Consider the following 15,428-nt stretch of genomic DNA (forward strand, 5'->3'; position numbering starts at 1 on the left):
AGTCTACAAGATCACAAGAGAGCTCACGTCATATCTGGCAGACTAAATACAGTAACAAGGGTTCTGTTAGCATAAGCCTTACTCTAAACATCCGTAAGACAAAGGTCCTCTACCAACCTGCCCCCGCCACACAATACTGCCCCCCGATTATCAAAATCCACGACGAGGCCTTGCACAACGTGGACCATTTTCCATACCTCGGGAACCTACTGTCAACAAGGGCAGACGTCGATGACGAAATCCAACACCGCCTTCAGTGTGCCAGTGCAGCCTTCGGTTGCCTGAGGAAGAGAGTGTTTGAAGACCAGGACCTCAAACCCGGCACCAAGCTCATGGTCTATAGAGCAGTAGTGATACCCACTCTCCTGTATGCCTCAGAGACATGGACCATGTACAGCAGGCACCTCAAAACACTGGAGAGGTACCACCAACGCTGCCTCCGCAAGATCCTGCAAATCCATTGGCAGGATAGGCGCACCAACGCCAGTGTTCTCGCTCAGGCCAACATTCCCAGCATTGAAATTTTGATCATGCTCGATCAGCTCCGATGGATGGGTCTCATCATCCGCATGTCCGATACGAGACTCCCAAAACAAACGCTCTACTCGGTGCTCCAACATGGCAAGAGAGCCCTAGGTTGGCAGCGGAAATGCTTCAAGGACACCCTCAAAGCCTCCTTGAAAAAGTGCAACATCCCCACCGACACCTGGCCCAAGACCGCTCAAAGTGGAGGAGAAGTATCCGGGAAGGCACCGAACACCTCGAGTCTCTTCGCTGGGGGAAAGCGGAAGCCAAGTGCAAGGAGCGCACGTCAACCCAAGCAGCCCACCCACCCACCCACCCACCCCTTCAACCACCATCTGCCCCACCTGTGACAGAGACTGTAGGTCCCGCATTGGACTCATCAGTCACCTGAGAATTCATTTTTAATGTGGAAGCAAGTCATTAAATATACCTGCATATCCTAGTAGTATCATCTGGCTATTTGATTTTGAGTCAAAATATTTTTAGGGAGATCCACATTTAATTTAAATAATAGAAAATTCCAGATTTAAGATTAAAAGTCTTATATTAGACATCAAAGAAGAATTTATTTTTCTTGCACAGACATATGTATAACACAATAGACAACAGTATGTGATCTTTTCACTAATTACAAACCCATGATTATATCAAATAACATTAGCAGCCAGGACATGGGTTAGTAGAGCATCAGGTCAGATGCTGAAAGCTAAACTTGACAGCAGGGAGGTCAGGGCTTGTAGGATCAATGGAGTGCAATGGGATTGGGAACATCCAAGAGTGGAGTTGGACATTAAGGAGGCAGAGCATAATTCCAGCCCAGAAAATGCTGGATTTACAGGTCAGTCAGCATCTGTAACCGAAAAAGCAGATTAATATTTTGGCTGTGACCCTTTGTCAGAACAGAAGATTGTAATTGTTATATTGAATTTTACATATGATTGGTCCCTGCTAACCATCTGATTAATAATATGGCAGTCAATTACAGATGTACCAGTCACATGGCTCTCACCAATCATATAGTTTGACATGTTTTTTATGCATACAAGTGCTACTTTATGTATGTACCTCTGGTTTGATAGAATTTAATCTCAACTCCCTCCCACATTATAGATTTGATAAAAGTCTCAAAATTTGCACAGTATTGAAATTAAAATAAATATTGGCATTTCTTTGCAAAATCATAGACATTAAATTATGCTCCACAATCTTTTTATCCAATTTTTTTTACATGGATGCCATTTCTCCATCACAGAGTATCTCAACAAATGTGAAGTACAATCACTAATATCATTAACAGAATGACCATTACTGATATTAGTATTTGCATTATTAGCTATAGTACTTAAATCACCTCCTGCATACACATTTAGGCAAAATACTTTTAGTAAGAGTGCAATAGAATTTTGTTTTATACGTTCATATGATGTGGGCGTTGCTGGAAAGGCCAGCAATTATTGTCCATCTCTAATTGCCCTTGAGAAGTTGGTGGTGAGCCATCTTCTTGAACTGCTGCAGTCCATGAGGTGAAGGTACTCCCACAGTGCTGTTAGGAAGGGAGTTCCAGGATTTTGACCCAGAAACTATGAAGGAATGGCATTATATTTCCAAGTCAGGATGGTGTGTGACTTGGAGGGGAACTTGCAGGTGGTGGTGTTCCCACATGCCTGCTGCCCTTGTCCTTCTAGGTGGTAGAGGTCGTGAGTTTGGGAGTTGCTGTCGAAGAATCTTTGGCGAGTTGCTGCAGTGCATCTTGTACACACTGCAGCCATGGTACATCGGTGGTGGAGGGAGTGAATGTTTAAGGTGGTGGATGGGGTGCCAATCAAGCGGGCTGCTATGTCTTGGATGGTGTCGAGCTTCTTGAGTATTGTTGGAGCTGCACTCATCCAGGCAAGTGGAGAGCATTTCACCACACTCCTGACTTGTGCTTTGTAGATGGTGGAAAGGCTTTGCGGAGTCAGGAGCTGAGTCACTCGGCACAGAATATCTGACCTGCTCTTGTACCCACAGTATTTATGCGGCTGGTCCAGTTAAGTTTCTGGTCAATGGTGACCCCCCAGGATGTTGATGATGGGGGATTCGACGATGATAATCCCATTGAATGTCAAGGGGAGGTGGCTAGACTCTCTTGTTAGAGATGGTCATTGTGTGGCGCGAATGTTACTTGCCACTTATCAGCCCAAGCCTGAATGTTGTCCAGGTCTTGTGGCATGCAGGCATGGACTGCTTCATTATCTGAGGAATTGCGAATGGAACCGAACACTGTGCAATCATCAGCAAACATCCCCACTTCTGACCTTATGATGGAGGGAAGGTCATTGATGAAGAAGCTGAAGATGGTTGGGCCTAGGACACTGCCCTGAGGAACTCCTGCAGCAATGTCCTGGGGCAAAGATGATGGGTCTCCAACAACCACAACCTTTGTGCTAGGTATGACTCTAGCCAGTGGAGAGTTTTCCCCCTGATTCCCATTGACTTCAATTTTACTAGGGCTCCTTGATGCCACACTCGGTCAAATGCTGCCTTGATGTCAAGGGTAGTCACTCTCACCTCACCGCTAGATTTCAGCTCTTTCATCCATGTTTGGACCAAGACTGTAATCCGAGTGGTCCTGGCGGAACCCAAACTGAGCACTGGTGAGCAAGTTATTGGTGAGTAAGTGCCTCTTAATAGCACTGTGGATGACACCTTCCATCACTTTACTTATTATTGAGTAGGCTGATGGTGCAGTAAACATAGAAACCTAGAAGATAGGAGCAGGAGTAGGCCATTCGGCCCCTCGAGCCTGCTCCGCCATTTAATGAGATCATGGCTGATCATCCAAATTCAGTACCCTGTCCCTGCTTTCTCCCCATATCCCTTGATCCCTTTAGCTTCAAGAAATGTATCTAACTCCTTCTTGAATATATTTAATGAATTGGCCTCAACTGCCTTCTGTGGTAGAGAATTCCACAAGTTCGCCACTCTCTGGGTGAAGAAATTCCTCCACATCTCAGTCCTAAATGGCTTACCCCTTATCCTTAGACTGTGATCCCTGGTTCTGGACTCCCTCGCCATCGGGAACATCCTTCCTGCATCTAGTCTGTCTAGTCCTGTTAGAATTTTCTAAGTTTCAATGAGATCCCCTCTCCTTCTCCTAAACTCCAGCGAATATAAGCCTAATCGACCCAATCTCTCTTCATACATCATTCCTGCCATCCCAGGTATCAGTCTGGTGAATCTTCGCTGCACTCCCTCCATGGCAAGAACATCCATCCTCAGACAATGCGACCAAAACTGCACACAATACTCAAGATGTGGTCTCATCAAGACCCTGTACAACTGCAGCAAGACATCCTTGCTCCTGTACTCGAATCCTCTCGCTATGAAGGCCAACATACCCTTTGCCTTCTTAACCGCCTGCTGCACCCGCGTGCTTACCTTCAGCGACTGGTGCACAAGGACACCCAGGTCTCGTTGCACTTCCCCTTTTCCCAATCTATTGCCATTCAGATAATAATCTGTCTTCCTGTTTTTGCCACTGAAGTGGATAACCTCGCATTTATCCACATTATACTGCATCTGCCATACATCTGCCCAATCACCCCAACCTGTCCAAATCATACTGGAGTTTCTCGGCATCCTCCTCACAGCACACACGCCCACCCAGCTTTGTATCGTCTGCAAACTTGGAGATATTACAGCTTATTCCCTCGTCTAGATCATCATTAATATATATTGTGAATAGCTGGGGTCCTAGCACCGATCCCTGCAGTACCCCATTAGTCACTGCCTGCCACTCGGAAAAAGACCCGTTTATTCCAACTCTTTGCTTCCTGTCTGCCAACCAGTTCTCTATCCAAGTCAGAACCTTACCCCCAATCCCGTGTGCTTTAACTTTGCACGCTAATCTCTTATGCGAGACCTTTATCGAAAGCCTTCTGAAAGTCCAAATACACCACATCCACTGGTTCTCCTTTATCTATTCTACCAGTTACATCCTCAAAATTGGCAGGATTGAAGTTGTCCTGCTTTTTGTGCACAGGACATACCTGGGCATTTGTGGAACAGCTTACCAGCAGGCAGGGAAGGTGTAACAGAAAACCTTTGTTAAGAAAGACGTTCCAGGGCTAAAGGGTGGAGGGGCAGGCTCCATGGACCTGTTACTAAAAGGAAAAGTGGGTCTAGGTTCATACTGTAAATAAATAAATCAATATATATAGACAGTGTTATCCATACATATCGTAGGAGCATAACAGAAATTATATTTAAATAAAAATAGGAAATGTATTCGTTCATTCATTCATTTATTAACTCAGAATGGACATAACTGCAAGCAGAGCCATGAACCATGCCACTGGAAAGTATCAGCAGGTGCTGCCGTATTTTGAGACGTTTCCCTTTCCGTCATGTTTTGCTCTGCTGCCTATATCCCGTATGTGGCAGTGAGAGCCGGAGAATTGAGGGGCGAGCGGCGGAAATGGCAGATTCCGAAATGAATTGGGTGGCAGAGGAGAGAAGCGGTCACTGTGCGGTTCTCGATGGCAGCTATCTGTATGTTTGGGGTGGTTACGTGGTAAGTTTCCTGTTATGGGGCCGAGGGCACAGCCCAGCTGGATCCTCGCACGCCATTACCCGCAGCGCCTAACCTCAGCCCCTCACTCCATGCCTTCTGCCTGGGCTTTTACATATTTGGCCGCCGCTTTTTATGTTTGACCTTTGCGGATTAGAAACTAGTATATAAATATGTAGAAAGCGAAACACGATATATAATAAACCCCATTCTAATCCCAGGTTTTTGTTTACTTTTTTCGTCCATTTAGTTGTAGATGTACTACAATGAAGTCGTCTGGTGCGTTCAATTGGGTGCAGGCGTTATTTAGATGTTGCATGACACCAGCAACATTATTGTATCTAATTTGTGCATTGGGCCGTTATACATTTTAAAAGGTTGAAGTATTTTGAGGATCTTCGTGGCGTAGCCGTTGGAGAGCAGCACATCCTGATTCTGCCCTTAATGTTGACCGTAACCTATGGAAGAGGGAAGAGCATACTGTCGAAGAAAAAATAAAGTGATCCAAGAGGGAGGAAATCATTAGAACAAGAAAACCAGAGGAAGGGGGGAGAGATGGGTGAATCTAAGAGTAAGAAAGTCACACTTTTAAAATTTATTTTGATTTGTTTTTCGGTGATTTTCACTGAACGTTTTTGCTTCTTTTAGCTGCCTTTGGATTTTATATTTGTTATGTCTTTTAGAAATTGGAAGGAGATAACAGTAGTGTGATATTGTGACCTTGATACGTTGTTGTAAAGTATGGTATGCCTTTCCTCCTGAGCCACAGGCATTGTATAATTCACGATGATTATTTTTGACTTGACTAAAAGTGTAAAAATAAAAGATCAGTAGATTTAAGTGAGGGTAGTACATCATCTGTACTTACATCTGTCAACCATCAAGGTTGCTATCTTTTGAAAAACATGTCACTGTGATGAGGATATTGTTGGGGTAGATCCCTGACAGTCTGTAGAGTGCTTTATTATAAAGGAGCTTGAAGGATGAGTGGCTAGGGAAATATACTGCTCATGGTCATGGGTATTATTATCCAAACACATTGTATGTCACCACTCTATGAAGTCATGTGCTACTGAATGGAGTGGTATAGAACCAGTTGCAGCAACAAATATTTTTAAATCTGCATATTTAGAAAAGTTGTATGGCAGTATTATTTTACATACATAAAGTAATTAAGCTTCATATGACTAATCAGCATCAGATATGGTGAGGCAAAGCCTTGCTCCCTCGCACTCGGCTTCATCAAGCTTGTTTGCTCCCACTCTATGGACTCCTTTAGTCACCTGATCTTCCCTGTAGCCACCCCATGTGGCAGTATAAATGCTGCATGTAATAGGAGCAAAATGTTGGAGAGACTAAGGATAGATGGATAAGAAAAGAGAAATAAAAAGTGAAACAGTAGGGAGGGAAAGAAGGCTAGAGAAAACGGGAGTTATGCATGTCAACAACATGCATGTTATGTGGACATTAGCGTTTGGAGCTAGCATCCACTTGTTCCATATTCAGGCTTCTGAATTAATACAGGGTTTGGTTCCAGCTGCTCGCATTCAAACTTTGAAGCTCTTAACCTGCCCCACGAATTACCACAGCTTAATTTTTATTCTGCTTGTGAGTATGCTGTATCATCACTTGGTTTCTGCAATCTGTGGGTCAGAAGGAGTCATGGCTCTGGTGAAGAGCAGCAGATGCTGGACTCACTTGGTAAATGGAAAGATGGTATATGGTTGTTGTGGTAAAGCCGCCGGCTGTTTTTTTTGTGGCCAGGAGAAGCACCCGAGGTCGCGCTGCCCAGCCAAGAACTCCATATGCAAAACCTGCCTGAAGAAAGGCCACTTCTCCAAGGCCTGCAGGAGCGGATCCTCAGAGGCCAGCAGTGCCGCATGCGAACTATGGGGGCGGCCATCTTCGTTTAGGGCAACTGAGGCCAGCATCCCCACACATGAGTCATGGGGCGGCCATCTTTGTTTAGGGCAACTGAGGCCAGCATCCCCACACATGAGTCATGGGGGCGGCCATCTTTGATTAAGGCAACCGACCCCAATAGTGCCTCATGTGAGCTACGGGGGCAGCCATCTTCTCCGTCATTTTGCCCTACCTCGTGGGAGACGCCATTTTACTCACCACGCCCGACCGCCTCGCCCGCAGATGACAACGACTCGCTCAGCTACACACTAGCTTCCGTCACCCTGGACCAAGCCCGCCCGCACCATCTGTCCAAGTCAATGATGGACATCAAAGTGAACGGCCACGCCACGACCTGCCTGTTTGACAGCGGAAGCACGGAGAGCTTCATCCACCCAGACACGGTGAGCCACTACTCCCTCTCTGTCCTACCAACGCGCAGCCAAATCTCGATGGCATCGAGGTCCCACGCCACGGACATCAGCGGCTACTGTGTCGTGACCCTGTCGGTTAAGGGCACGGAGTATCAAAACTTTAAACTCCTCGTCCTCCCCCATCTCTGCGCTGCCGTCCTACTAGGGCTGGACTTCCAATCCCACCTCCAAAGCGTAACCCTAGTGTTGTGTATGTAACCGTTTACCTTTAAGGGAACTATAGAATGTGACCGTTCGCCTTTAAGAGCACTACTTCAGGGTGGCACTATTTATTGGCTCATGTATACTGTAATACCGATAGTGACCACACCAGTATATAAGGGTTGTGATACGTTAACTAGGGCAGAAATCGCCCAGACCTCTGAATAGTAAAGACCTGTTTTGTTTGTACTTCTAAAGTCTCTGAAGTTATTTACTGCACAACCTACAGACTTTACAGTGGCGACGAGTCCGATCGTACCCTGCGGCAAGACTAACCAGTAGCAGAGAGCTTCAAAAAGAAAACACGAGGCTCCGTCTACTAAAAGTATAGTACTTACTGGAAGCTGGAAGATTAACAGCAAAGCTGCGGCAGCAACAGGCACAGATTACCCTGCTACCACATCTTGAGCGAGCCAATCAGCCTAAAACAAGGCGGCCGAAGAGACTGTGAGTAGTTAAAACAAATAAATTTAAAAAAAAAAAACGGGGTAGAAGTATTTGGAGGAGAAGGGCAAAGCATTCGGGTCCAACGGCGTCGGGTGACAGCCGGACCGCGGGCAATGTGAGAAGCCATGCAGCAACCGCTGCCACGAAGCGCTGAGCCTGCGAGTAGGCGCGGGAGTGTCAGAGCCGAGAGCCGCGCGAGCGGGGGAGCCAGAGCCGAGCGGGAGGCGTTGCAAGCCAGCGATCGCATCTCCAGATAAGGGCCGAGAGCCGCGAGAGCGATCGGATCTACAGATAAGGGCCGGCAGCCGCTTCGCGATCCAGCGATCGCATTATAGATAAGGACCGCACTCGGGCTGACAGACGGCGTCGGGGGACCGGGTGAAGACCGCCAAGCAAAGGAAGCCACCACCACAAGGAAAGTACAACAAGGTGCATCAGGTGGCTGAAAAGAGTTCAGACGAACAAAATTCAGACTCAGACCCAAACAGCCAGGAGCTGGATAGTCTGAGAATCCACCATGTGGGTAAAGTAACTGATCTACAGTTGATCTGGGTCACACTAAAAATAGCGGGAGTCCAAGTACGAATGGAGCTGGACACGGGATCAGCTGTATCCGTCATCAACCAAAAGGACTATCACCGGCTATTCTCTCACATACCCTTAAGAAATACCAAATTCGTATTACAGACATACACGGGGCATCATGTATGCCCCCTGGGAAAAATACGAGTCAAGGTGAGAGATAGGGGTAAAGAACACCCACGAATGTATCTGTACGTACTACCTGAGGGAGGACCACCACTTCTGGGACGGGAGTGGATCAAGAAAATAGACATGGAATGGCACTACCGACAAGCAATGACGAGTGAGGACTCGGTGCAGACAAGCAGCTCAGACTCCGAGCCGGAAGACGATAAGTCCAGCTTATGTATGAAAAACAAGATTAACATGAACTCACGGACTAAGGTTGGGAAATCGATGGCGTGCATAAAGACAGAGAATTCTGAGTCTGTTCAAGCTACAGACAGATGCATTACGGAGGAACACCGGGCTAGAACTCAACGTTATGTCAAAGTACAACGACAATTAGAACAGTTGAGTGCCCGTCTCCTACAAGAGATGGAAAAGGTGAAAAAGTTCTGGGACACCGAATGGGAGTCCCTGGAAAGACAACAGAGACAGCTCGCTCAAGCAGAGAGCGACCATAGAGCCATCGTGGCCAAGTACCAATCACATCTCCCTGAGGCTGTTCAGGAACTAGAATATACACAGAACGATCCAAAGGAAGAGGAATCTTCAGGAAGTCAGGATGGTATTCCAGTTCACCTCTGCGACTTGTTGCAAGCAGAGTGTAACGAGTTGAAAGAACAGTATGAACAGGCTCGGACTACAATCCTGGAAGGGGTTAACTTGGCAACTTCCGAAAAGCTCGTGTTAGTGAAAGAACATGAACGACTAAAGGTTGACCATAAGCAAGAATTACAAAGTCTGCAGGAAATGTTTGATGAGCTTCAGGCCAAGGCTGACTCATCGTTAGGGATTCAATCCATAGGAAAAAAATTAGTGGTGGAAGACATACCAGAACAGGGAATACAGGATGTCCAAGAACTCGTTAAATTATTAAAGGAAACACAAAATAAATATGAAGCGGCAATGGCCGAGGTCCAACGACTTGAAGAACAGATGCAACTGGAAATCTTCTCAGTGGAAGAAAAGGGAACTGTAAGAAACACAGAGACCGTAAGAATGGGCCATGAACATGAGCTTAAATCGTCAGAGGAGAAGGGTTTGGAGCTCTCAAAAGTTATTGAAATAGCCGAGGTTGCAACACAGACTGAGAAGATGGCAGCAGAGCAACCCTTAGATACCAAAAGTACGCTGACTCATGTCAAGGTTGAACAACAGAACGCTGAAACAACTGCCCCGGTAGAGGGATTGAATAGTCCGATCAATCAATCTCCAAAGGAAGTTGAAGTATTAAAATCACAAATGAGGTCATTAGTAAACAACTTGCTGAAAGCCCAGAAAAAGTTAGAGGAAGCGGAACACGTGAAGAAGTCTCTTCAGGAAAGATGTCTGGATTTGGAACAAAAGCTGGCTGACGTCCAGCTGGGTAGGGAGGACATAGAAGACCCTCTCGCTGGCCTAGCTCAGGACGACTCCGAATATTACTATGTCCTGTCCTGCCCAACTTGTAACTTCGACTCCCACCATACAGAAATCATGGAGGAGCACCGAAAGTCTACGGAACATCGGGAGAAGGTGGCTCTACTACGGAAAAAGGAGGAAGAGAAGGAGGAACTGCGCATGCAGCTGGCAGCTGACAGTGGAGCCCAGAGAGTCTCCAAGAAGCAGAAAAGGAAAAGTCGAAACAGAAGATGACTCATCTGAACCATGATTACCTCTACCAGATCACACACGTGGTCCCTCCGAACGGAGCCAATTCAGTTCGGAAGTTCAAACTGTTAAACCCATGGAAGGACTATTGAATGAGTCACTCCAGCAATGTGAACCGACTACACCACAGAGACTGAATCTATGAACTGTTTTCCACAGAGACTGAATCTGTGATCTGTTTTGACATGAAGTTATATATGTTATGTTATGTTAAACATGAAGTTATATGACGTTGACTCCATCGAGAGTATATCTGTAAATTGTTATATGACGTTGACTCCATCGAGAGTATATCTGCAACCTGTTTATATAAAATTGAAGATTGTATGTTTAACGGGATTCTGTAAGTAATAAGCTAGGAAGGGAGGAGTGTTGTGTATGTAACCGTTTACCTTTAAGGGAACTATAGAATGTGACCGTTCGCCTTTAAGAGCACTACTTCAGGGTGGCACTATTTATTGGCTCATGTATACTGTAATACCGATAGTGACCACACCAGTATATAAGGGTTGTGATACGTTAACTAGGGCAGAAATCGCCCAGACCTCTGAATAGTAAAGACCTGTTTTGTTTGTACTTCTAAAGTCTCTGAAGTTATTTACTGCACAACCTACAGACTTTACACCTAGCATACGGTGGACCCCTCCCCCCACTCACAGTCAACAACCAGCAAACGTTAAACCGCCCACCGCGTAACACCTGCAGCCTCTCCACCCTCAAGGTCCCGCCACCCTCTCTGTTTGCTAACCTTACCCCTGACTGCAAACCCGTCGCTACCAAGAGCAGGCGGTATAGCGCCGGGGACAGAGCCTTCATTAGCTCTGAGGTGCGGCGCCTCCTGAAAGAGGGCATTATCGAGGGGAGCAGCAGCCCCTGGCGTGCCCAGGTCGTAGTCGTAAAGACCGGCGATAAAAACCGCCTGGTCATCGACTACAGCCAGACCATAAACAGATATACCCAGCTGGACGCATACCCCCTCCCCCGCATATCTGACATGGTCAATCAGATTGCACAGTATAAAGTATTCTCGACCATCGACCTGAAGTCGGCCTACCACCAACTCCCTATCCACCCTGAGGACCGCCAGTATACCGCCTTCGAGGCGAATGGGCGCCTATACCACTTCCTTAGGGTCCCCTTCGGTGTCACTAATGGGGTCTCGGTCTTCCAAAGGGAGATGGACCAGATGGTTGACCAGAACGAACTGCAGGCTACATTCCCCTACCTAGATAACGTCACTATCTGCGGCCGCGACCGGCAGGAACATGACGCGAATCTGGAGAAATTCCTCCGTACGGCCCAACGGCTGAACCTCACCTACAATAAGGAGAAATGCGTGTTTAACACCACGCGCCTTGCCATCCTCGGCTGCGTAGTGGAGAACGGAATCATCGGCCCCGACCCAGAAAGAATGCGCCCCCTCATGGAGCTACCCCTCCCCCACTGCCCTAAAGCACTTAGGAGAACCCTGGGGCTTTTCGCCTACTATGCCCAATGGGTACCCAATTACGCGGACAAAGCCAGACCCCTCCTGAAAGCCACTTCCTTCCCCCTCACGGAGGAGGCGTGCGCGGCCTTCTCCCTCATTAAGGGAGACATAGCCAAGGCCACGATGCACGCAGTGGACGAGTCCATCCCCTTCCAGGTGGAGAGCGACGCATCCAACTTCGCCTTAGCCGCCACCCTAAACCAGGAGGGGAGGCCAGTGGCCTTCTTCTCAAGGACCCTACAGGGCCCCGAGATCCGACATTCGTCGGTCGAGAAAGAGGCCCAGGCGATCGTGGAGGCAGTACGGCGCTGGAGGCACTACCTGGCAGGCAAACGATTTACCCTCCTCACCGACCAGCGTTCGGTGGCTTTCATGTTTAATAACAAGCTGAAGGGCAAAATCAAGAATGACAAGATTTTGAGATGGAGAATCGAGCTCTCCACCTACGATTATGAGATCGTGTACCGGCCAGGCAAGCTGAACGAATCCCCTGATGCCCTTTCACGAATGACATGCGCCAGCGCGCATATCGATAGGCTTCAGACCCTCCACGACCAGCTCTGCCACCCCGGAGTCACCAGCCTCTACCATTTCATTAAGGCCCGCAACCTGACCTACTCCATCGAGGAGGTCAGGACCATGACCAGGAACTGCCAGACCTGTGCGGAGTGCAAACCGCACTTCTATAGGCCGGATCGAGCAAGCCTGATCAAGGCCACCCGCCCCTTCGAGCGCCTGAGCATCGACTTTAAGGGGCCCCTCCCGTCCTCTGACCGTAATGTGTACTTCCTCAACATCGTTGATGAGTACTCCCGTTTCCCCTTTGCCTTCCCCTGCCCCGACATGACCAGTAGCACGGTCATTAAGTGCCTGAATGCCCTCTTCGCCTTGTTCGGGTTCCCGAACTATATACACAGCGACCGGGGCTCCTCCTTCATAAGCGAGGAACTCCGGCAATTCCTCCTAGAGAGAGGTATTGCAGCAAGCAGGACCACCAGCTACAACCCCAGAGGTAACGGTCAGGTGGAAAGAGAGAACGCGACGGTATGGAAGGCCGTTCTCTTAGCCTTAAAGTCTAAGGGCCTCCCAACCTCCCGCTGGCAAGAAGTCCACCCGACAGCGCTGCACTCCATCCGGTCATTACTTTGCACGGCCACTAACACCACCCCCCATGAACGAATGTTCGTTTTCCCCAGGAAGTCGACTACGGGAACCACTCTACCAACCTGGCTGACCGCCCCGGGGCCGGTCTGGCTGCGGAAACACGTGGGGGCCCATAAAACGGACCCCCTGGTCGAGAGGGTGAACCTCCTGCACGCCAACCCCCAGTACGCCTACGTGGCGTACCCAGACGGGCGGGAGGACACTGTCTCCCTACGAGACCTCGCACCCTCAGCCGATCCGGAAACACCGCCACCACCCCCCCCAACCTCAGCCCAGGTAGACGGCATGCCGGAACCCCACGAGCCCTCGCCGACCACGCAAACACCAGCATCAACACCGGATAAGGCACCAGCACCGGATAAGGCAACACCACCGCTGCGGCGATCGGAGAGGCTTACGAAGCCTCCGGACAGACTGACCTACCAGAATTGGTAGTACACTTCACCCCGCCGGACTTAATTCTAAACAAGGGGTGAATGTGGTAAACCACGTTCACTATCGTATCACTGTTAGTAGTTAGCACTGTTCACCACTGTTCGTTATAACTGTATCACTGACCACTATTGTATCACGGTACGAGGTCGCCTCTTGCCACACTGCTATACCTGGGATGACCACTGCCGACTCCGCCTTGGCTCCACCCACCAGGCCAGGTATAAAGGTGAGCGACTGGCTGGTATTCCTCCTGCTTGGATCGGATCACCCACGAGAGTGGGCTCTGTTATTTAGTCAATAAAAACCTTTAGTCACCTTCGTAACTCTTCGCCTTTTATTGGAGGAATTGATAGGTATATCAGTTGTTTGTTCTCATTGTATACTTATTAGTTAAAGCAGCCTAATGAAATATTATTTCGCAATATTACTAATACTCCTTCAACCATCCATCATGAAAGTCAGCCTTTTAGAACCAGTGTTTGCAGATGAAGATGGGCAAGGACAGATTCAACCATCCTACACTTGAGGTCACCCCATGTGCCACCACAGCTCATTTGTAGAGTGCATGCACTACCATTTTCTGTGACCCTTGCACTCAGCAGGATAGATAGATCAAAGTAAGGATTCCTTTGCAGGAGTAGCTGTAGGTAAACCAGGGGCTGCTGCTTAAAAGTTGTGGTGTGGAGATGCCGGATTTGGACTGGGGTGGACAAATGTAAGAAGTCACACAACACCAGGTTATAGTCCAACAGCTTTATTTGAAATCACAAGCTTTCGGAGCGCTGCTCCTTCGTCAGGTGAAGTGGAGAGATGCATAAAAACACAGCTTATATAGTCAGAGAATAATGCCAGATGATTACAGGTAACCTTTCTAACTGCCTAAATGGCAGTTTCTTTCTAACTGCCTAAATGGCAGTTAGAAAGATTACCTGTAAACATCTGACATTATTCTCTGACTATATAAGCTGTGTTTTTATGCATCTCTCCACTTCACCTGACGAAGGAGCAGCGCTCCGAAAGCTTGTGATTTTCAAATAAAGCTGTTGGACTATAACCTGGTGTTGTGTGACTGCTTAAAAGTTAGACTGTTGTTTGGTTGATGTGGATTTATCAGCTTTTGCGGTCCTAGAGAAAGTTACAAATTATATAAAAATTAATTTGTATTATTTGCAACTTTTGCTAGTAGGTGTGGCTCTGGGATTTCAATACATGCACTAGTATAGGCTTAGCACTTGTTGCAGCTACCAGAGGCCACTGCCAAAAATGGGGGCCCTAGTTAAATTAAGCAGTTTAATTTAAGCATAGTATATTCTGATATGATTTGCTTTATTTTTGATGCTGTGTATAAACATTCTATAGAGCTTTCTTCATACATTTTACTACACATTTGTGTTTTAATGGAGGCGGTTGTCCAGGGGACAGGAAGCCCCCCCCCCCCCATATGTTCTTGTTGCCCAGTGTTCCAATCCAGCTCTGGTAACTACTAAAGATTGGAGAATAATACTGGGTAAGTTGAATGTGGAAAGAGAAGCTGGGTGGGGTGACTGTGAATCCTCCCTGGACCACCGAGTGTTGTGTTGCAGGAACAATGGTTTTGAGGTGTAGCAGAAGGGGCTTGGAGCATGTGGCTGGCAGTGCTGCCAGTGTCCCCAATGTTATCTGATTGTCCACTATTCAACTGTCCTGGGAGGATGAGTTGAGATTGACTCCTCCTTTATTAAGGGAAGATGAAAGCTGCACCACATTGTGTGCTACCCCAGAGAAGTTCCCAGCCGGATGGAGGTGCCTCTATCTTCACCAGACATAATTCTTCCCAGGGAACCAAACACAGACATGGTGAGACAAGGAAGGAGAGACCTGCACTGCACCCGTCCCTCCCCCT

The 15,428-nt window shown here is 47.7% G+C and overlaps 1 protein-coding gene across 5 annotated transcripts in view; it reads left to right on the forward strand.

Moving 5' to 3' along the window:
* The first annotated feature begins 4,886 nt into the window (after positions 1-4,886).
* LOC147109224 (kelch domain-containing protein 1) overlaps positions 4,887-15,428 on the forward strand; it is a 78,731-nt gene continuing 68,189 nt past the window's right edge. For 2 of the 5 annotated variants that reach the window (XM_086002943.1, XM_086002942.1), the window contains exon 1: positions 4,941-5,080. Coding sequence is in view for 2 of the 5 variants with exons in the window: in XM_086002941.1 (XP_085859067.1) it covers positions 4,985-5,080 (96 nt within the window). In the remaining 3 variants the exon portion in view is untranslated. Of the gene's footprint in view, positions 5,081-15,428 lie in introns of all 5 variants that reach the window. The other 3 variants (XR_015080195.1, XM_086002941.1, XM_086002939.1) reach the window with 3 other exon arrangements.

This window comes from Somniosus microcephalus, chromosome 12 (genome assembly GCF_052327205.1).
Source record: "Somniosus microcephalus isolate GS21.2 chromosome 12, FLI_Smic_1.0, whole genome shotgun sequence".
Classification (NCBI taxonomy): Eukaryota; Metazoa; Chordata; class Chondrichthyes; order Squaliformes; family Somniosidae; genus Somniosus; species Somniosus microcephalus.